The sequence below is a fragment of the Cotesia typhae genome, unplaced genomic scaffold (genome assembly GCF_013202065.1).
Source record: "Cotesia typhae breed Kobodo isofemale line unplaced genomic scaffold, CoteBio_Ctyphae contig_42, whole genome shotgun sequence".
NCBI lineage: Eukaryota > Metazoa > Arthropoda > Insecta > Hymenoptera > Braconidae > Cotesia > Cotesia typhae.
This window is the reverse complement of record NW_027423751.1, coordinates 877,501-900,564: the sequence shown is the minus strand read 5'-3', so window position 1 is coordinate 900,564 and position 23,064 is coordinate 877,501. Positions and strand designations below refer to the sequence as shown.

General features: G+C 32.5%; 3 protein-coding genes across 5 annotated transcripts in view; all 3 read left to right on the top strand.

The window, feature by feature from the left end:
- The first annotated feature begins 204 nt into the window (after positions 1-204).
- LOC141528036 (uncharacterized) overlaps positions 205-23,064 on the top strand; it is a 26,425-nt gene continuing 3,565 nt past the window's right edge. For 2 of the 3 annotated variants that reach the window (XM_074243866.1, XM_074243868.1), the window contains exons 1-6: positions 205-2,687; positions 14,207-14,630; positions 14,755-14,961; positions 15,025-15,154; positions 15,277-15,484; positions 15,776-15,897. In XM_074243866.1, the coding sequence (XP_074099967.1) occupies positions 1,775-2,422 (648 nt within the window). In that variant the 5' untranslated portion in view covers positions 205-1,774 and the 3' untranslated portion in view covers positions 2,423-2,687; positions 14,207-14,630; positions 14,755-14,961; ... (1 more) ...; positions 15,277-15,484; positions 15,776-15,897. Of the gene's footprint in view, positions 2,688-14,206; positions 14,631-14,754; positions 14,962-15,024; positions 15,155-15,276; positions 15,485-15,775; positions 15,898-20,046; positions 20,438-23,064 lie in introns of all 3 variants that reach the window. The other variant, XM_074243867.1, reaches the window with a different exon arrangement.
- LOC141527996 (uncharacterized) lies at positions 298-7,649 on the top strand. Its single transcript, XM_074243818.1, has 5 exons — positions 298-336; positions 5,963-6,163; positions 6,386-6,494; positions 6,572-6,800; positions 7,456-7,649. The coding sequence occupies exons 2-5, from the start codon at positions 5,988-5,990 to the stop codon at positions 7,647-7,649; spliced, it is 708 nt and encodes a 235-aa protein (XP_074099919.1). The 5' UTR covers positions 298-336; positions 5,963-5,987.
- LOC141528108 (uncharacterized) lies at positions 7,637-9,105 on the top strand. The gene is made up of 2 exons (XM_074243978.1): positions 7,637-8,344; positions 8,412-9,105. The coding sequence occupies exons 1-2, from the start codon at positions 8,332-8,334 to the stop codon at positions 8,933-8,935; spliced, it is 537 nt and encodes a 178-aa protein (XP_074100079.1). The 5' UTR covers positions 7,637-8,331; the 3' UTR covers positions 8,936-9,105.

Here is a 23,064-nt window from a genome sequence, read left to right as displayed (position 1 = left end):
AACTTACCTGTACGTGAAGTTCGATCGTTATTATACGATAGTCTCGCCCGAACTGATTACAGTCCCACCCAAGTTCCAATACACCCTAGGATATTTAAATAATATCCTTTTTCCCATTTAATAATCAAAAATTTTCTTTTTCGGCTTTCAAAGATATGACGAAAGTGACCGTGTGACGCCGCCACCTCCACTGGAGGCGCCAAACGCGGTCAATTTAAATCTTTAAACTCTAAAAGACGTGGTTACAATAGCTAGAAGAGATGGTACTACAAATTGTATACATATAATCAGTTCGGGCGAGACTATCGTATAATAACGATCGAACTTCACGTACAGGTAAGTTCGTTTGATCGTTTAATTATCAGTAATTAGGCAATTAATGATTTGGCTTAGTCAGTAAAATTAAAATTGAGTAAGCCGAAATTAAAATTATGTAAGACAAAATTTATTCAATACTAAAATTAATTCATTAAAATATCTCAGTAAAAAGTTTAATTAAAATCATCAGTAATAAAATTAAATTAAAGTCAGCAAATAGTTTAATAAATAATTTAGAATAAATTTGAATTGTGAAAATAAAACAAAAGTAAAAATCATAATGAGATAATAATTGTTAAAATGTTTGTTTAAATTTTTTAGTTAAAAGTAGAGAGTAAAACATTGGTAATTTTCGTTCGAACGACAAATCGTCAAAAGTTGTGTGACAGAGACGCACGACCGAAAGAGAGAGTCGGCCATTTTGTCCCGTGCTAAAACTCTGAATAGAGGACACTCAAGGTCGAGACTGAAGTCTTAATTCAATTTTAAAATAAAATAAAATCTCTCGACTTACAACGAAATAACTTTTGTCATAATTTCACGTTTACAAAGAAAATAAAATTTTACCGTTTTAAAATTTATTAAATCAAATAGTTGGATTAAATAAACATAATTTAGGCAATATTGAGGTTACTCAATTATCGGAATCAAATTAACTTTGACTAACAATAAATGGATCAAAAAAATTTACTTAATAAATTCTCGGACATGACTAATAAGATTAATTCAACAGTCTTAACCGAACCTCCGAACTGAACGGACGTGTCTGCATCGTGAGAGAGGTTTATTTAAGAATTTAATTGTGCAGTGCACCACCTATAGTTCGATTATCTATCATCTACCTCTCGTGTTATTGTTAACGTGCAAGTCAAGTGCTTAATCTAGCCAAAAATCCCCTTCTGGGCCCTAAACCAAGGTGCTCTAAGTAATCTCTGACTACAGAGATTGCTCCTCTCCACCCACCATGTCGCCCCCCAACAACGAATCCAATTACGCTTCAGCCACCAAAACGGAATTCTTCCCCACGAAAGACTTTGCGGTCATTATTGACGCGGTCGAAGGTGTCCCAATTAAAGAATATGTCAAGGCCATCGCAGTTAGTTTCCTCAGCAAACATCCGCTTCATCTCTCGAATCGCAAACAATCGCATATGCGTCTACCTTGCTAGCAAATCAATAGCTGATCAACTCGTCGACATCCACAAGAACATCTTCATTGGACATCGAATCTTAAACATTCGCCCCTTAATAACCAGAAACAAAAGAATTGTATTCTCTAACGTGCCACCAGTCATCCCTCACAGCTACATCCAAGACGCTCTTGATCGACTCCAAGTTAAAACAATGTCTCCGTTCACATTTCTTAGAATTGGTATGAACGAACCTGGATTTAACCACATCATGAGCTTCCGAAGACAAGTGTTTATCTGCCCTGATGACATCACAAAAGTTCCTGAATGCTTACAAATCCCTTTCGAGTGTATAACATCTACCACTTCACCGACTCACTAGCATGCTTCGTGTGCCACAAAGAGGGTCACATAGCAAAAGATTGCACAGAAAACAACAAGACACCTCATCAAATCTCGTACGATATAGAAAAAACTACCCCCTCTTCTTCCTTCACCATCACCTCCGGTCTCAGTGACCACAGCAAGGAAGAAAATAAAATATCAACACCCCCTCCATCAAAGCCTCCAAGTAACTCATCAAACATCATGCCCCCTCCAAAACTTCTAACTGCCCCAGCAGATATAACACAACCTGTAATACCAAAACGTCCCCTCTCTACCTCTTCTAACTCCGAACTGAGTATGGAGGTGGACACTACTAAGCAAACCAGACAAACTGACCACAACAATACTAAAACAAAGCCTAAAAAGCCCAGAACTGAACACGATCACAATTCAAGATTTATTCTTCCTCTAATTATTAAAAAAGAAATCTCGACCAACCCAGGAAAATATACCCTTTCCTCTGACCAACACCAAAACTTATTTGACAAAGCGAGCCAGTCTGACACCATCAAAGAGACCACGGAGGCTAGATATAAGGAGGGCGATCGACTGTGGAGTATTGCCTGGCTAATGCGTTTGGAAAAGTAAGGATAGATCATTGTTTGTAAATATACCGCTAGGGTTCGCTGCGTTTGCTAATGTCAGGTAAATGGCGTCTATTAATTATTTTTTGTAAATATCACCACATGCTTCTTGATTACTCCAATAATGTTTTTTTAATCATTAAAGTGATAATAATTTCAAAATGGTCAATAAATGTATTGTAAACGGTTGTGAAAGTGGCCGAGTTAAGAATCGTAATAAAAATGCAAAATTGAATCGTAGAAATACATCTTTGTTTACTGTGCCACAGGTAACGTAACCTTGATTAATCGGTAAGGCTATTCGGACACTATCGTGACTACAGCGGTAATTTAGCGTGACTGGCACTTGAGATAAATTATCTGAAGAATTAGCGTTAGTATTAAATTATCTGAGCTTTTAGCGTGAACAGAAGCTTTTACATTATTTTAAACATAGAATATGTCTTTAACCATAGAGAAATATCAAACTTTTTAATTAAAAAAAGAAACAGTCAATTCATCCCAGGTTATGTTGATTGTTGTTGCATGACCTACATGACATTTATCCACCTATAGTGTGTTTAAATTTCAAATCACTTTTTCCCCAGAATGTACCGTCATTTTTTCATCCGGGAAAATTAAAATAGAAAGTTCATTTTAATAAATATTAGAATTCATATTAAGATGGGTCAAACATTAGAGCATAAATAAAATTGATTTGAAGGTAGTAACACAGCGGTCCTCCAGATTACTCTGCGACTTCCTGTACTCTACTAAAATAATTTAACTTAAAAAAACTTTAATCACTTTAATCAACGTTGTTCACTCAGTACCAAGTGTACTGGATGATATCTCGACTCAATGATATATTTAATTAGAAGTGATGGTGCGCTTTTAAGAATCTCTATTCAGTATTTTTTTATTTAATATTTTATTCGGCAAAAACAAATCCTGTACTTGAAATTTCTCGGCTGTGTGCCATCTGTACTCCAATAAAATAATTTAATAAATTAAAAAAAATTTTTATTTATTATTTATTATTTACAAATTATGTTTAATTGAGTAAAGTGACATCGAATAATGTTTGTAAAACAATATAGTTTTATTCTTTAAAAATGAAATTATTGATTTAACGTTTTTTTTTCTAATTTAAGTACCTGAGTTCAAAATAAACATATTATTAATTAAAAAAATATTGAATAGAGATTCTTAAAAGCCCGCTATCACTTCTAATATATTATTGAGTCGAGATATCATCGAGTACACTTGATACTAAGTGAACTTAACGTTGAATAAAGTTAGTATCGAGTAGTGAAAGAAGTTTGTAAAGTTTTTTTTTTTTAAGTTATTAAATTATTTTGGTGGAGTACAGGATGTCACAGAGTTAAGTAATCTGGAGGACAGCTGTGTTACTGCCGATTTGAAGATTCAAATCTGAATTTTTAATGCGTTATTAATTGTAAATGACTGACCCCGTTTGCCCACTTTTTTACAGTAAAAATTCAAATTACAAAAATTACGAAATTAACAAAAACATGGAATAATTTTTTTGCTTTCTCAAAATAATAATAATAATACCTTAAATTTTGAAAAGTAGCTTTTTTTTTTACTTTTATTATGAATTTTCTTACCCACCCGCACTGATAGAAGGATTTATTTGTATTAAAAAATATTTGTTAATAGTTAACAAATCATTTATTATAGAGCACTTTTTAGTATTAAACAAATATTTCTTACTATTTAAACTGATTATTTTGTGTTTAATAAATCTAATATTCATTTATTAAGTATTAATAAATCTTTTTAAATACTAACAAATATTTGTTAAGAAGTAAAAAGTGGTCTCTAATAAATGATTTGTTAAATATTAACAAATATTTTTAACTATAAAAAAATCCTTCTATCAGTGCGTATGCCCTAAGCTAGGTTTTTTAATATGAAATGCTCTCTGATGTTGGGTGTCATAAGTCATATAGTGATAATTTTTATTTATAAATCGACCATCGATTTATGTGGTGAAAATATATCCAGATTATTTTTTTTATAGCATTGTATAGGACCTAAAACTTAAAAAATACAATAATTAGTAATTATTTAAAATAAAAATGCTGATATTAAAAAGTGTATAATAAAAAATTCACCACATACGAAGCTATATTAATGTTGAATTATCTATATCATCAATAACATGAGTTATTCATAATTTGATAAATTTTTTTTTTAAATAAACATTGTCACTTTAATAACTACTTTAATAATAATATTATAATAGTAATATAACGCGTTTCAGATGCCATAAAGGTATATATCGGTAAAAGGTACCAGTGAAAAGCCATATGGGCGTATAATAAAAATTCTATTTTTTTCTTCAAGTCCAAAAAACATTTTTAGTTTAAAAAAATTTTTTTGTATTTCTGCACATTGCATAAAAAAATACGTTGGTTACCAAAAAAAAATTTTTTCATACGCCCTTATGGCATCCGAAGTGGGTCCTAGGAACCATAAGGGCGTATAAAAAAATTTTTTTTTCAGAAATCAACATATTTTTGAATAAAACGTGCAGAATTGCAAAAAAAAATTTTCTCCGAACAACAAATTTTTTTTGGAGCTAGAGAAAAAAACAGATTTTTTTTTTATTATATGCCCTTATGGTTCCCGGGTGCCATAAGGATATATAATTTTTATACTCCCTTATGAAATCTTTAACACGATAAAATTTTACTGTGGTATACATTTGTAACAGTTATCTATTTATGTGAGAAAAATTTGTTTTAGAAAAAATTTATTATGGAAGTAATAACTGATGTTATAGTAGTGATATAAAAGATAACATTCTTATAGTTTCACTCATGTAGCACGGCACCAATAGATAAATTGATAATTTAATGTCGATATATTATTCAACATTAAATTAAATTTATTCAAGTTGCGATTCACCTGTAGATTAATCGAATCTTAATATTAATGAAACTAAAATTTGTAATTATTAGAAATTTTTTAATAAATTTATCCCAATAAAATTATTATGAAAAAAATTTAATAAAAAAATTTCACATGTAAAAATTAACAAAAAATTATTAGTGAAAATTTTTAGAAGCATTTTTTTAGTGTAATTGATTTGTTATAAAAATTGTCAACTAACTTCAGCATCATTGATATTAGCTTCAAAGTAACTATAATAACTAATGATTTGCCTACCACACGTAGGACTGATGGATATTCATGATATTTTTATTTTAATTATTAACGTCCAGTGATAAATGTAATTTTCATTTAACAATTTTATTTGTTATTATTATTATCTAAGTCTGGTTGAACATCCGGGGCTCTGGCGTGAACCGCATAAATCTCCGTAGCTCTAGCGTTAGCCGCGTGAATCTGCGTAGCCCTAGCGTTAGCCGCGTGAATCGGCGGGGCTCTGGCGTGAACCGCGTGAATCTATTTAGCTCTAGCGTGAGTGAAGTATTTACAGCAGCAAGCGAATAAATAATTAAATTGAATACTATTTATCAACAATGGTAAGTTCCATGAGTGAGTATTTTTTTAAAAAACAAATATTTAATAGTTATGACGAGTTGAACACACTTGTGATGCGTTACGAAAAATGTGAAAAACAAAAACTTTTCAATCGAAATCGTATACCATTACGTGAAGACGACGAAAACAGTGAAGAAAATAGAAACAGGTTAATTTATAAAACAATAAGATATGAATGCAAATTCGGTAAAAATTATCACGGAAGTGAAGCTGAAGTTCGTCAAACTAAGTATGTTCAGTTGTTAATCTTTTAAAATTATCGATTGAAAAGAATTGAAAAGCTGTCGCTCTATGCATACTGTATATCTATAGATACAAACAAAAGAATTGAAATTATTGAAAACAATTCAAATTTTAAGATTTTTAATCCTTTTCAATCAATATTTATAAACAGTTATCTGTTTTTCACAATGATTTATAAGACCAAATTAATAACTGTTTGTTTTTTTAGCTCTTTTAAGCGTAACTGTCCATTTTTTATTCAAATTAATAAACCTCTGAATGCGCAGGTACTTCGGATTAGCACTTTAAATCTTGCACATAATCATCCAGGGACTGAGGTATCAATTAATTTAATTAATGATAAAATTGTATTTTGTTTTTTGCAATAGTTGTAAAATTTTTACATTTGATGTAGGAATATATCAAGCATATACCAGAAAACAGGAGATTAGATTGCGACCAAGAAAAAATGGTTCTTAATTTGCTTGAAATGAAAACGAATAAAACAAGTATTCAAAAAAAAATAAATGAAGAGTTTGATAAAATAATGACTAAAAAGGACATACATAATCTGGCCAAGAAACTTACTAATCCTGATGATGATACACTTTTAGTTGCTATAAATACATTAGAAAATGACTATCGTAAGTATGAAAAAATTTTTATAATCTATTATAAAAATCATGATAGCAAGTAATAAAACACCATTGATAGGTTCAGCTTGATCAAATGAAGAATGAAAATAGTTTTTTTTCAATACCTACACAGAGATAAAATTTTTCTGAAAGACAATAGACATCGTTGTGATAAAAATTTATATGTTGATAAGTTTCAAAAATTTAATTTCTCAGCTGAAGAAATAAAAATTTTTCCTTTAGTAAATTTTTTGTTGAAAAAAAGTTATTTTTTATTTCGGAAAAAACGATTTTAAATGAAAATTTGCAAGTTGTTTATCTAAAATTGTTTTTTGAAATAAAATTGTTGACCATTTTTAACAAATGTTTTTTATATTATTTTTATAAGTTAATTGTAAAAAAATGTATTTTCAAGCGTCAAGAACATGTTTGCCAATAATTGATTAACGTGCATATATTTGGCAATAAAAACCGTCATGATAGTATAAATAAAAATTAAGTATAACAACATATGGTAATCAAACATGAATCAACTTGTTTTTATTTCTTTACAGTTGTTTGAAATTAATTTTTACTTTTCTTGTGATTGTACTCTTATTTAATTTTTTAAATTACTTATCAAATTATTTATTGGACTTATTTTACAACAGATTTTTTTTTGTAGATGCACAAGTTCAATTAGCAGTCGATGACAAAAATCAATTCAGAGGACTATATTTTTCAACTAGTGAGATGCGATTAAATATGTCCAAATATCATGAGATAGTGTTTGTTGATGGCACTTACAATCTATTTAAAAGAGGTTTCACTCTAATGTTGATTGTTGTTGAGGATGCATTTTGGAGACCAAGATTGTAGGTGTAGGAATCTTGGCCAATGAACAAAGGGACACGTTGAGATGGTTCATCCAATGTTTTAAAAATGAGAACATAGAAGTAAGTTCTTTGATAAAATGCTTTATGACCGATAAAGATCTCACAGAACGTAGTGTTATTGCGGACCTTTTTCCTGGCGTACCGACGTATCTATGTTTATTTCATACATTACGTACGTTTGGACGAACAGTTTCAATCAAAGAGATGGGAATTTCTTCTGCTGAGTGCACAACGTCATTAGAACTTTTAGAGAAGCTAGCTAAAAGTACTAGCGAAATAGCGTATAATTCTATTTATCAAGAATTTCAGCAAGCAGTTCCATCTAATGTTTTAGAATATTTTAATCTCAATTGGCATCCGATTAGAGCTGAGTGGACAAAATATAGTATGGTTCATTGCAACTTGGGTAATACGACAAATAATCGATTGGAGTCTCTAAACTCGAAAATCAAGTATGATTTAGACCGTTATAATTCTTTGGTGGTATTTATACATAGTTTTTTTTAATTGTTAAATTCTCGACAACATGAATTTAATTATAGAAGAGCTACCGAATTTTTAAAAGTACCCTCTACTTCAGTAAATTTTCTTACTGAAGATGAAAATAATCAATATCAGAATATTTTGTCGAAGCCTGTGTTCGATAAGCTTGTCGATGAAATAAAATGTTATTCATCAGTAAGTTGGATAAATCAAGTAAATGGTGGATACTCTTGTTTATTTAATAATACTCAAATTAATGTAGATCCACTTCAATGTGAATGTACATTTTGGTCATCGATGATGCTACCCTGCAGACACATCATTGCTGTGCGCAAACTAAATAATTTGAGTTTGTTTGATTCAGCGTTGATTAATGAAAGATGGACTGCAGGTATGAAGAGGAAATTAAGTTCTATAGCAGATGATGAACACACTCCAACCAAAAAAAATCGAATTCAGGACTCTGTGACGAGAATTGTAACGCCTAAGAAGTTATCGATGCATCAAAAGCAGTCGAAATTGAAAGAATTAGCAAATGAAATTGTTTTTAGTGCAAGTAAATCCAGTCAAGCCATGTACGAGCACACAATGAAAATTCTTCAAATATTACAAACTGATTTGCGGCAGAACACTTATACTAATTTCAATGTTAATAAAGTATCCGATATCAATAACAAGAACAACTGCATCCAAGATTCTTTATCAAGTATTAATCTTCCTTCGCCGATAAAATTTGTAGGTCGTCAGAGTGTTGCATCAACCAATATTATAATAAAAAAAAAATAAGTACTACTGATTCTCTGAATTTGATGTAAAATTTAATTCATATTAAATTTATTATAACTATATTTTATTTGAGTATTTATATGCTTTGATAGTATAATTGTTTTTTATTTGTTCACTAATAAAGTTTTATATTTGTATAGTATTTAGTTACTTCCTACAAATCTCGTAGAATTTATATGTATATATATTTTAAATGCAATAAATTAAAAATCAAGGAAATCAATGAAGAACTTCATTAGCTTCAAATTAATTTTTACCAAAAACTAATTATTTTTAAAAGTTTTTATTTTAGGTATAAAATGGGTAATTAATTATAAAAATTGATGAAATATGTTTAAGGAAAGATTGTTGTGAAATTTGTTAAAATAGAATAGAGTCATTCTGCTGCATCTGATTTGATAAGTACTTCAATCATTTCCTCACATTAAAAAATTTCGTTTTAAAATATAGAAACAATTTTCATTAAATTATTTTGATTTTTTGGAATTTAAATACTAAAATTAATGTGTTACAAATAATTATAACATCAGAGCTAAAACGATATTTAATAATGATTATAATTAAAGATCACATAAAACTAAGTTATGGAAATGGAAGAATATTTTATTTATTAAAAACAAAATAAAATCATTTTATAAAATTTATACCTTATAATAACATTTAATAAATAATAAATACTTAGTTATTATTTGGATGTTTCAATACATATTGAACAAAACCAATCAATATTGTCTTGAGACTTTTTCTTCAACTCACTTTTTGTCAAGTCTTGGCATTTTTTATGAAACCATGTCAAGCATAAGTCGCATCGGATAGAGTTTGAAGTTACTTTTTTTAAACAAATTTGACAAGTGTATAAATCAAAAATTTTTTTTTTATTTATAGCTTGTTTCAAATTTTGAATTGCAGCCTTTTCAAAATACTCATAAATACAATGGAAGTTGACTTCATCGTCCATAAGAGAATCTGGTAACTCTTTGCGTATGTCAGCAGTTGTAATTTTATAAGATTTATCCATTATTGTATCCATTAAATCAGAAGTCTTAATAACCCACTTTATTATTATTTCAATTTGGAATTTAATGTCTAGGTTGATGAAAGCAGTTAGAGTAGCATTATGATTATTTTTATTTATTTTCTTAGAAGCTCTTCCAATCGGCAGCCCAATAGCTGACAAAACTTTACCTTTAGGACGGCCCCGGGGTTTTTTTTTTAGCAATTTCAATTGTAGAAATTTCAACAATTTTGGAATCATCTACGTTGTTTGCTACGGTTTTACTGAGGACAGCAACAGCTACTGATTTTCTTGAAATTTTGTGCTCGGTAATTTCATCAGAAGATCCTTTAGCTGTTGTATCATCACTCGCTTCACGATTTTCATCAGATCCTCGATCTCTAGTCTCAATAATTAATTCAAAATCTCCAGCTTGCTCTTTGGGAATTTCACCAGATGACCCTTCAGCTAGTATATCAACAGTAGCTTTAAGGCTTCTAGCTATTTTATTGAGATTTTCAACACTAGATCTACTACTCCTCTCCGTAATAGCTTCTAAATGTTCAGCTGCTTTTTCAGGATTTTCACCATTAGATCTTCGATCTGTAGTCTCAATAATCTCGCCAAAACCTCCAGCGGTTTCTTTAGGAATTTCACCGGATGATCCTTCAGCTGCAATATCAAAAACAACTTCTAGACTTTTAGTTGCTTCATCCAAATTTTTAATTACAGGTCTTTCAGCTCCCTCTTTGACAGTTTTAGTAGTAGGTCGTTCAGCTTCTTCACTGATACTTCCTGTATCAAGTAATCTAATTTCTTCATTGTTGACTTCAACAAGAGGCCTGTAAGCTATTGTACCACCAGCTTTCTCAATAGCTCCATCAACAGTGGGTATTAAATCATTAATTATTTCGATAGCTTCATCAAAAACAATACTATTGTTTGCATATAAAAATGGATAATTATCTATGTCATCAAGTATGCGAAGAAGTTTATCGGAATGACTTTCGTTAGTCCGATTTTCCTCGGTAGTTTCAGGTGCTGTGGTTTCAGTGGGCTGAATAATATCATTTGGCTCAGGAGCAATCTAAAACATTACAATGTTTAATTTTTTTATCAGGATCAAAAAAAATTTTTTAACCACTATTTATTAAAAATATAATATTTAGATAAAAACTGTATTAAAATACGCATATTTTGATTAACCATCTGTTAATTAGACGTTACATGAACAAAATTTTATATGAACTATATTAAATTAAACTATAACTTAACCGAAATAAAAAATGATTAAGTGTAGAGAGCTATATTATATATTATTCAAATGTTTTGATAACATTAATTGTCATGGAGATTCTTACCGGTAAAACATGAGGTGGATGATTGTGCGACCAGTTACAATCAATCAGCTCTAAAGCATTTCCCAGTTGATTGATACGAAAAGAATAAAAGAATGGGCAATTGACCTTTTTCGATCTATAAAAGTAAAAATAAATTTTATTAAATTTAAAAAGTAAATCGTTTTGTTCATGACACTAAAGTTAGCAGACGTCTAAAAATTTTTAATTTCTTTTATTAATTAAATTACAACGAAAATATTATTTCTAGAAAATTGCGCTTATAGTTTTTCAAGTGTTTTACTTGTGAAATTTTTTTTTTAATTGTTTAATTAAAATTAGTTCAATAAAAAATTTCTGTAAATTTTGAAATGTCGGCTAACTTCATTTTCATTTTTATTGATTATTTAAAATAATTCATCATTGCTATTCTAATGAAGATATAGCAATAAATATTATATTAAATGATATCTTACGTCGTTTTACGGTTAGATTTCCGTTTTGATACAAATTCACCAAAAAATTCGCATTTTTTATGGAATTTATAGTAAAATAAGGCTGGGTCCATAAATCTTTTTAACTTCGTAGCAGTAATAGTCTTGATGTCAAAGCCAGACAATTTAGTAGGATGTTCTTTGGCTTGCAATTTTTCACACCATTCTGTAAATTCGTGACGAGAATAGAATAATTTGCCCTTAGGCAAATATAAGTCATTCGGATTCATTTTGTTACGAAGAGCTCAAAAGCATAAAAAAGTTGTCCCTCTAAGCTCAGGGAGCTTAAATTAACACATAAATTATATTTTTGAGCTTGGAGAGTGCAGTTTTAAGCTCCTGATATAAAATTATCGGGAAGTTGCACGGATGGCCTTTAGAGTCTACCGTTTTTCTGATTTTTTTTTTTTTTTTTATTAAAATATCAATAAAATCTTAGAAACTTTTGCAACCGCGAGAATACCTAGACTTGATGATAAAAAAATATAGAGTAGAAACCTAAAATGTGTAGTGGTTAGAATTAGTACTAACGTAGCTGAGTAACCAATCAGATTGCAATATAACAGAATAAATAAAAAGTTACTATGGAAAATTTACTTCTTACTAGAAACTTAATTTGTGCTCTAATGGTATTGCGTTCTACATTACCATTGAAAATATTTGATTTAAATTAAAGGTGTTCATCAAATATGTCATCAGAAAAAAATTATGATTCGTTTAAATAAAAAATCATTGACCATTGTTTAACAGAATAAAAACTAAAAGAATATAAGTAACTTGAAAAAGTTCTTAGAGCCAATATTTAATTTTTCATTCAAAAAATATGAAACAACTTTTATTCTGATTCATATATAACTTTTTAATTTTTACTAATTAACTTTGCTTCAAGTTAAAAACTAAATTTTTATATATACCTACCGTAAAACAAACCATTTAACAAAATTTCTTAACACTTGAAAATATAAACCAATAATAACTTATTACCCTGAAAAATTCAAATAAAAATATTCTTGTTAAAAAAAATAAGGAGAATTCACATTAAGAAATATAGAATATAGAAACAGTTTAGACACAACGAGCTGAATTTTTAGTGTGTTATTAATCGAAATTAATCCTGTATGAAATAACAAACATAAAATTTTTTTTTGACAAAGGTTTTGAAAAATTACTTTTAAAAAATAGGACTCTCAACGTGTAATAAATAGTTAATATTAGCCGAATATATTTATTTTTTATAATCTAATCGAACACACGAAATATAAGGAAACGAAAAACTTTCATCTGTATAAATAATTTCTCACAGATTATTTTAAGATAAAAAAAAAAAAAAAGATTCAAAGTCCGGTTTTCAATAATTAATTGCTCAAAATTTTTTTTTCGATTTTTTTTTTCACATACCCAAGCAGCACAAATTTTTTTTTTTATGCATGTTTTGTTGAATTTAAGTTGAGGATTATTTATTTCTAATTTTTTGTTGAGTAAAATCTATTAGAAAGTTAACATTTTTTTTGTTACGCTTGGGTATAATTAATGTCATTTGATGTTAATGACATTAAAAATTTAGCTTTCCACTATATTGTTTTAAAATTTGATCTATCTTAATTTCAATCCTCCTTACTTTTAATAATATTAATTTTGAATTTGAATTTTCGCGGGTAAAAGAAAAAGATGGCGGTTGCGTCCGAGAGTGATCGCTTGATGTGACACTGTGGTGTCACTTCATTATTTACACCGAGCAAACGACGTTGTATATTTTTGTCTGATGTAACATAACAAAAAATCATGCAATGTTGTTATAAGGTTATTCGTAGTGAAAATTAAAAATATATGTTACGTTGGTTTTAATAATTACTATATACAATTACGTCCTCAATAAAATTTATGCAAATAATTGTAAAAAACAAATCATATTGATTATTAAAAGAAAATTTCCAGCTGAAATCCAAATAAAAGCTTCCATTCACGCTAAAGTCCATCAGATAAAAGCTCACAGTTCAGATAATATTACATTCACGCTAAATGTCTAATACTCCAAATTATCTTAGATTATAACTCACGCTAAGTACACGCTAAATATACGCTAGTGTCCGATTATCCTCAGCCTTGATTAATATTCAATAATATATTATAAGCTATAATTTTAGAATTAAACCAATACCAGCTTAAAGAAAAAATTAAATTTTTATACATCATTTTTTTTATAAGTGAATTTTCTAGCACCATTCCGTTAGGTTATAAAAAAGATCGACAAAACAATGAGCATGAATATCAATTTTTGTTAATAAATAAAGTATGCAATATCTATTTGAGGAAAATAAATTTTTTTGTTGTTATCGATGGGCTTAGAAAATGCATAACTTTTATGTCTCTTTTTAAAGTAATAGATTACAAAAATTTCTCGTGAGACTTTTGATAACTTATATAACAATTTTATTTATTTAACAAGCATTCAGATACATTAAAATTATGGAGTACAGCATTAGAAGTAGAACTGATTCCTAAAAAACACTATGTTTGTGAGTTACACTTCAACGACGAAGATATAATCAAAAGTGATAAAATACAAACAGTTACTGGAATAGAAGAAATAATTAGAAAGGGATATTTACTGAAACCAATAGCAATTCCAACATTAAATCCTATAAAATTATGTAAGAGTAAAAATAGCAGCAATACAGTTGAAAATGTCAATCTTCAATGTGATATACCGTCTGCAATTGAACATATTAATACTGTAAATATAGATGAGTGTCTCACAGCAAAGTGAAGAATTAATCGTTATTGAAAATTCTAGCAGTTTTGAGTACCTGCAAAATACAGAAGTTTCAGTAAGTTTTGAAGAAGTTAATAGTGAGGAGAGTGAAAAACAGGTAAAAAAAATTTGTAATGTTTTTTCATCATGTTTTACTATTTAAAATTCTACCTTCAGTGTTATTAACAGTATTAACCGAATACAGTAAACGAAATTAATCTTTTAACATTATTTATTCTTAGTTGCATGAACAGTCTAATCCAGAGGATAATATTCCAAAATTTTCTGTAGCAACAATTATAAATGTACTCAAGTTTAAAGCTTTGCCAAAAAATTGGAGTTGGACAACTGATTTAGTCAATCGAAATGGTCTAGTTTTATGTTATTTAGATGAAGTATCTATGAGTTTAAAATTGCGTGTGAAAATAAGTGAAAATTTCAAAATCACGGTATGAAATTTTGTCTTGTTTTTTTTTCTAATATTGTAATTATCATATTTTTTTTGTGATTAGCTGACAAACATAAAAACTCAAATATTAACTGAATTGAATACCGTTTTTTTTTAATTTCGGATTTTTGGAAGTTCTTAAAAGAATTAGAGGAACGTGAGCTATGTAATGGAACTGGATTTGATGAAGAACGGTAATAATCTTATGTCAATGTAACTAATGAACAATATTTATTGTTAAATATATTTAACTGGTTTAAAGTTTTTTATCACTATAAAATCTAAATTTCATTACATTACTTGCTATCAATTACAGGTGTTCATCATCATGCACTAGAGTGTCACTACCTCATGAAAAGTACAAGAAGAAAATGAATGGTTTCCGATGTTTTTCTTGCCGAAAACTAAGACATCAATTACTAAATCAGTCTTATAAAATCAAACCCACTATAAGAGATCGCTATGATCAGTTAAAGTCCCAGGACCGTCTAAAAAATAAACAACTTGAACGTCTCAAACGAAAAGTATCTATTAATTTACTGTTTATTACATTTACTTTTTTTTTCTTTTTTTTTGTTAGGATCATGCAGTATAATACAAACCTAGACACTCGATACTTTTTTCATTTGAATAACACTAATACAGTTACTTTCAATCAATTTAGTTTTCTTTTACTGTTATTTTTGCTAACTTCAAAACATAATGTATAATACTGTATAAATGTACTTGTGTAGTGTATTATAATAACTGATATTTAATGGTCTGATATTATTTCTATAAAATTATATCGATTTTATAGAATAAATTACTTTTAGAAATAATTGAAACCCAAAGACTTAACTGCATGGCGATTAAAGATGAAGTTTTAAGAGCTGAAATATCTATTTTACCTCCTGTCCAACAACTTGCAATTCGTGCTTGTTTCAACTCTGCTAAGGTAAAAAATGCGAAACAAAGAAGATACACGGTAGAATGGGTATACGAATGCTTATTACTTCGCATTAAAAGTGCATCGGTTTATGACAGACTAAGAGAACGTGAAATCCTGCCTCTTCCCTGCAAAGACACATTAAATAAATATATCCAGAAATTGGATAGTGCGTTCGGCATTCCGAAAGCCATATTTGACACTCTATGAATAAAAAGTTCACGCCTGGAAGCATATGAAAAACGGGGTATCGATTTACTATAAAAGTCGTACATTTATTACGAATCTTTGAAATAACAATTTTAGTAGTGTCCAAAGCTTACAAACTAACAAAATCTTAGCAATAGCAATTTATAATAATAAAAAAGCTTTGTAAACGTTTCTAATAATCATATTCAGATTTCTACCATGCTTTTATTAATTAACTTATGCGCATAAAACTTTTTCTCGCTTAAGTAAATGCAATTTAATGCTCAAAAATAAATTAGATACAAGCTTCACTAACAGTAGTTCATCTATTGTAACAATATACACTACTGGAAAAAATTAAGGGATCAAAAAAAAATTCCAAATTTTTCGGTAGTTTTCACCAGGCCGTAACTTTGAGAGAAATGGTCGTACAGGAAATAAAAAAAAAGGAAATTGTAGCTCCAAGTGTCTAGTTTTTGGATTAGAACTTCAAAATTTTGTAGCCTCCGCGGTTTCCGAGTAATCGTAGAAAAACCAGCAACAAAAAAATTCTCAAAATTTTTTTAGTTTTTTTTTGGTCTACGGGCGTGGAAAAAAATTTTTTAGCTTAACCACCATAAGGATCGGATACTTTGTTCATTTAGCTTTAATTTCTTTTTTAAACACCCTGATACGTCCACTCCTCGCTGAGATATCGGTCTTCAAATGGAAAAGGATCTTTTTGTCTTTGATTATCGATATCTCAGCAACCAATGATCGCACAGAAAGTTAAAGGTGGGTTTCAAGAACTTGAATGAATTCCCCTTAACGACTGTCCATTGTTTTTTCGAAAAAACATTTTTTCTTTCCGTCACATGAATTTGAAAATGCAACAAAAAAGGGCTTTTAGTGGTTTTTTGGAAAATCAAGCGCTGGATCGAAAATATTCAGTAAACCACTAATGTTAATTGTGCCTTTTACAGTTCAATATGTCCACAAAAACCCTACAAAGAATCAAATTAATCCAGCGAGCCGTTTTTTTGTTTCACTTGATCGAATTTTTGAAAAAATTAAAGGATCACGTTTTTTGCTCTGAAAAGCTCATAATTTTTAAAAATGAGAAAAAAAAATGGTTTTTTCGAGCTTTTTCCACATTTTTGTTCCAAAAAGTGCTTAAATTTAAAAAAAAAAAAATCAAAAAAAAAAATTTTCAAAAAAAAAATTTTTTTTTGGAAAAATTTTTTTTTTAACAAGTTAAGGAAACTCAAAAAACCATCGCCCAAGGATTTTTATCACCTTTCCACCGCTGCATTCCTTGATTCTACTGATCTCCTTTTAATTAAATTAATAAAAAAAGTTAATACCCCCAATCGAATTTCGATTTTTTTCATACGCTTTTCGGAGTTTTTTTTTTCTTTTCTTTTTGTGAATCCTTAGCAAATCGCTTCATTCAACAGTTTTTTTCAAAACTAATCCCTCTGCGCTAAAAAAAATTTTTTTTAATTTTTTGGTCAAAATTGAAAATTTCTGACTTTTGATTCTTAATCATGGTTAGACGACATTTATCGGAGGTGGAAGTCGCTCGGTTAGTGACTCTTATCGACGAAGGTTACACTCAACATGCAGTTGCTATCCGGATGGGTGTAAGTCAATCTGTCGTATCTCGAGCTTATACCAGATACCAAGAGACGAATCAATACCATCGTCGCCCCGGACAAGGTCGCCATCGAGTCACTAATGCCCGCGATGATCGAACAATTGTTAGAGAAGTTCGACGACAACCTTTCGTCAATGCGAATATTGTCGCTCGAAACTTCTCCAATCGCAGACAACAGCAACAGCGACGACGGCATCAAGTGCGAAACATTTGCTCTCGAACAATCATCAACCGTCTTCGTGAAACTGGGTTACATGCACGACATCCTAATCGTGTACCTCTGTTGACAGCAAGACATCGTCGAGCTCGTTTAGCGTATGCTTACGATCATCGAAATTGGAACTTGAGGGAATGGACAAATGTTTTATTCACTGATGAGTCTCGTTTTAATCTGTATGGCAACGATCGACGTCCTCTCGTTTGGCGCCGTCGTGGAGAACGTTTTCGCCAGAACTTTGTCCGTCCAGTCGTTGCCCACGGCGGTGGATCAGTTATGGTGTGGGGCAGCGTTTCACGAAATTGGAGAACACCTTTGGTAATTGTACGCGAAAATTTGACAGCTAGACGTTACATCGACCAAATTTTAAGGCCCATTGTTCTGCGCAGACGACAACATCTGAGGTCGTTCATATTGATGCAAGATAATGCACGTCCACACACAGCCAACATTACCCGGCGCTTCTTTGAGCGGCATGACATCACATTGTTGCGACACCCAGCAATGAGTCCAGATCTCAACCCCATAGAGCACGTTTGGGACATAATGGGCCGTCGGTTGCGCAGAGAGTATCCAAATTTGCAGAACTTAGCTGCTTTGGAGCGCGCGCTTCAGCACATTTGGAATACCATTCCGCAACCTCAAATTACCGTCTGCATAAACATGGCTGAACGTTTGAGAGCCGTTATTGAAAACAGGGGTGGTAATACCCGGTATTGAATCAACAAAAACCTTCAGAGAATGAGTTTGGAGTCATTAAATACGGTGGAACTGACGAGCCACCGGGTCTCCATTCTCCTGAAATACCTCACACACACACACACACACACACACACACACACACACACACACACACACACACACACACACACACACACACACACACACACACACACACACACACACACACACACACACACACACACACACACACACACACACACACACACACACACACACACACACACACACACACACACACACACACACACACACACACACACACACACACACACACACACACACACACACACACACACACACACACACACACACACACACACACACACACACACACACACACACACACACACACACACACACACACACACACACACACACAGAGAGAGAGAGCGTAAATCCGACCGCGCGACCTCCACGTGGTACGCTTTGGATAACGCTAATGCTGGCGGTAATTGTTTTCTTAAACTTTTCAAGAGAAAAAATTTTCAAAAAAATTTTTTTTTTTTTCAATTTAAGCAGTTTCTGGAACAAAAATGTGGAAAAAGCTCGAAAAAACAATTTTTTTCTCATTTTTAAAAATTATGAGCTTTTCAGAGCAAAAACGTGATCCTTTAATTTTTTCAAAAATTCGATCAAGTGAAACAAAAAAACGGCTGGCTGGATTAATTTGATTCTTTGTAGGGTTTTTGTGGACATATTGAACTGTAAAAGGCACACTTAACATTAGTGGTTTACTGAATATTTTCGATCCAGCGCTTGATTTTCCAAAAACCACTAAAAGCCCTTTTTGTTGCATTTTCAAATTCATGTGACGGAAAGAAAAAATGTTTTTTCGAAAAAACAATGGACAGTCGTTAAGAGGAATTCATTCAAGTTCTTGAAACCCACCTTTAACTTTCTGTGCGATCATTGGTTGCTGAGATATCGATAATCAAAGACAAAAAGATCCTTTTCCATTTGAAGACCGATATCTTAGCGAGGAGTGGACGTATCAGGGTGTTTAAAAAAGAAATTAAAGCTAAATGAACAAAGTATCCGATCCTTATGGTGGTTAAGCTAAAAAAATTTTTTTCCACGTCCGTAGAAAAAAAAAAAACTAAAAAAATTTTGAGAATTTTTTTGTTGCTGGTTTTTCTACGATTACTCAGAAACCGCGGAGGCTACAAAATTTTGAATTTCTAATCCAAAAACTAGACACTTGGAGCTACAATTTCCTTTTTTTTTATTTCCTGTACGACCATTTCTCTCAAAGTTACGGCCTGTTGAAAACTACCGAAAAATTTGGAATTTTTTTTTGATCCCTTAATTTTTTCCAGTAGTGTATTAATTTTGCAATCAATTTCTTTTAACTATAAAATTTTGTTTTCAATAGGTACACTTTTAATAGATGAAGTGGCGTTAAGTGAAGCGATCAAGTTAAACAGTAGAACCATGCGTCTCGATGGTTGTGTTGACTTAGGAGCACACACGCCACAAAATCTCTTCAACACCCGCGCTGATCAGGCTGTAGTCTTTATGTACCAGCCTTTCCAAGGTGATTGGGTTCAAGTCGTTGGCAGTTTTCTCAGCAGAAATTCCGTCACTAGTTCTATACTTCACAAATTGATTGTCGAATGCATTATATTACTGGAAAATGCGGGATTCTACGTGGATGTGGTAACGTCCGACGGTGCGCGAAGGAACAGAGGAGCGTGGACACTTTTTGGGATTAAGGATGGACAACCTAGCTGCGATCACCCGTGTGATTCCAATCGAAGACTTTGGTTTGTTACCGATTTTCTACATCTGATTAAATGCTTCAGAAATAAAATTATGGAAAAGTTTTTTTGGGTGCGGAATTATGTAACATATAATTAGTTTATGATATAATGATAAATCCATTCGTGATTACAACTATTATTATTATTATTTTGCTATTAAATGCTCAGGGGGGTTATCCCCGGAGTCCGATTCTCCGAGGGCCCAGCCTGAGCTCCATCCGTTACTGCTGGACCACTCTGCACAACAAAGCGGTTAGTGATCACAGCAGGCCAAAGTCATTTCCCTTAAGAGACGGAGAGAACCAAGTAAAACAGCCTTCTGCATCCTAACTGCCAAGAACTCAGCTTTTGATGAGCAAGCTGGAACTTTGGCAAGTGAGGATACAAAAGACTGTTTCATCCCTCCTAGGACGCCAACAATCAGGACGACAAGCTTGACACGGTAACCTGGGTAAAGTTTGCCAATTTTAAACAGGAGATCCTGATATATTTGTCTTTTGTGCTCTTCTTTGGCTGAGATGTTGTATTCAGCCGGGGCCGAGAACTCAATGACATAAATGTCACGAGTGGCCTTGTCGAAGAGCACAATATCAGGTTTGTTGTGATCTATCCGCCGGGTTGTTGCAAATGGCATGTTCCAATAAATTTTGCAACTGTCATTCTCAACAACCTGGGGAATATCTCCTGGCAAATAAGGCAGCACTGGTGTCACGTCAATACCGTAGCAATGACGAAGATAGTAGTACAGTACTCTCAGGGCAGCATTGTGACGCTGGATATATGCACCTCTCGCCAGCACTGGACATGCCGACAAAAGGTGCATAAGCGTCTCTGGATGTTGTCTACACCTCCTACAGGACGTGTCCGGAAGCTGCACCTGGAGCACCTTGCTACGGTACTCAAGAGTGTTAATGACACCATCTTGGCAGGCAAATCTGAACCCTTCAGTCTCGGACATCAGGCCCGCTGACTTTAAGAATGAAAACGTCAGCTGGATGGACAAGCCATGATCACGCACGTGTTTAAAGAACACGCTGTGCATGGACTTGTCCATCAGTTCGCCAAGGAGTAGTTTTTCCTTGGTGTTCCTGATGACGCTCTTAAATTCCTCCTTTCGGAGTTCCATAGGAGCGTTTATTTCTCCAAGACCAAGGGTTCTTGCCGCATATATTGCTGCCTTTATACAAGAATGACCCCTTATGCGCATTTTCATGTTTATGTACAATTTGCATAAGAAAGTCATCCTCGTCTGCAGTGAAAATGACAACTTCGTGTGTTAAACCCAGGACCAAACGGTCGTGAAGCCGCTCCAAACTCTGCAAACCTCTCCCACCGATGGACCGGGAGAGGTATAATCTGGCGACTGATGAATTAGGGTGCATGCGCCGATTCATATTAATGATCTTACGGGTTTTGATGTCGAGATCTCGTAAATCCTTTCGGGCCCATTTCAGGACACCGAAAGAGTATAGTAAGACTGGGACAGCGAGCATGTTAGTAGCTGAGACTTTGTTTTTGCCGGAAAGTTCGGAGGACTAAATTTTCCGGAGTCTCCTAACATACTCGCTCTGGAGAGTTGTTCGGACTTCAGAGACCGCATGCATGCGGTGCTCTTCCATTCCTAGATATCTATACAACTCCCCGGCGTCTAATTGTCTTAAGACACCCCCATCTACTAACTCGACATCATCACCAGTATCAGAGCACTTACCCCTCGCCAGATGTACGACCGCACACTTGTCCAACCCAAAAGACATTCCGACATCTCGCGTGTACTCTGCTACGATGTTGAGGGCTGCTTGTAGATGATCTTCATCAGCACTATATAGCTTCAGATCATCCATGTAAAGCAGATGGGTGATCGAATGTTTTCGATCACCCGGAGGCCCCACAGAGTACCCACGAGTTTTACGGAGAGCAACAGATATAGACAGCAGTGAAATGCAAAACAGCAGAGGGCTCAAGGAATCGCCATGGAAGACCCCTCGTTTGTACTCTACAACTCCGGTTACGTGCAATGCGTTTCCACTTCCAATGTGAAAACGCGTTCGTCAGAGCTGCATTGTACGCCGAATGCATTCCACTATTTCGGGATTGACTCCCAGGCATTGGAGTAGATATAAAATCAACTCATGAGGAGTTGAGTCAAATGCCTTACGATAGTCAATCCAAGCCATTGACAGGTTGCGTTGATAGTAGATCGCATCTTGTAAGACGCATCGATCCACTATCAGGTTCTCCTTGCAACCTGACAGGCCTCTTTTACTGCTACGTCGTTCACATATCTGTTGCCATACAGGCTCTATCTGCTGCAAGATATGGTTATTTAAAATTTTTGTAAAAATTTTATAAACCGCATTCAAGCAGGTGATAGGCCTGAAATTCTTAGGGTCAGACAAGTCACCTTTTTTAGGTATCAGTACGGTTCGCCCTTCTACAAGCCAGTCCGGAATCGGATCGTCAGCTCTAATGTATGATGTAAATATGCGGGCCAGATGGAGGTGGGTAGAAGTAAACTTCTTCCACCAGAAGACATTAATGCCATCTGGTCCCGGGGCAGCCCAATTTTTGCTGTCATTTACAGCTGAACGCACTTCATCCACACTGACTGCAGGGCTCTCTTCATCAGC

Excerpts from the sequence above, each read along its gene's own strand:
- LOC141527996 (XM_074243818.1), top strand. The coding sequence starts at position 5,988 with ATGCGTTACGAAAAATGTGAAAAACAAAAACTTTTCAATCGAAATCGT. Across the intron at positions 6,164-6,385 it reads GCTGAAGTTCGTCAAACTAA|CTCTTTTAAGCGTAACTGTC; the intron begins GTATGTTCAGTT and ends TTGTTTTTTTAG. Across the intron at positions 6,801-7,455 it reads TACATTAGAAAATGACTATC|ATGCACAAGTTCAATTAGCA; the intron begins GTAAGTATGAAA and ends TTTTTTTTGTAG.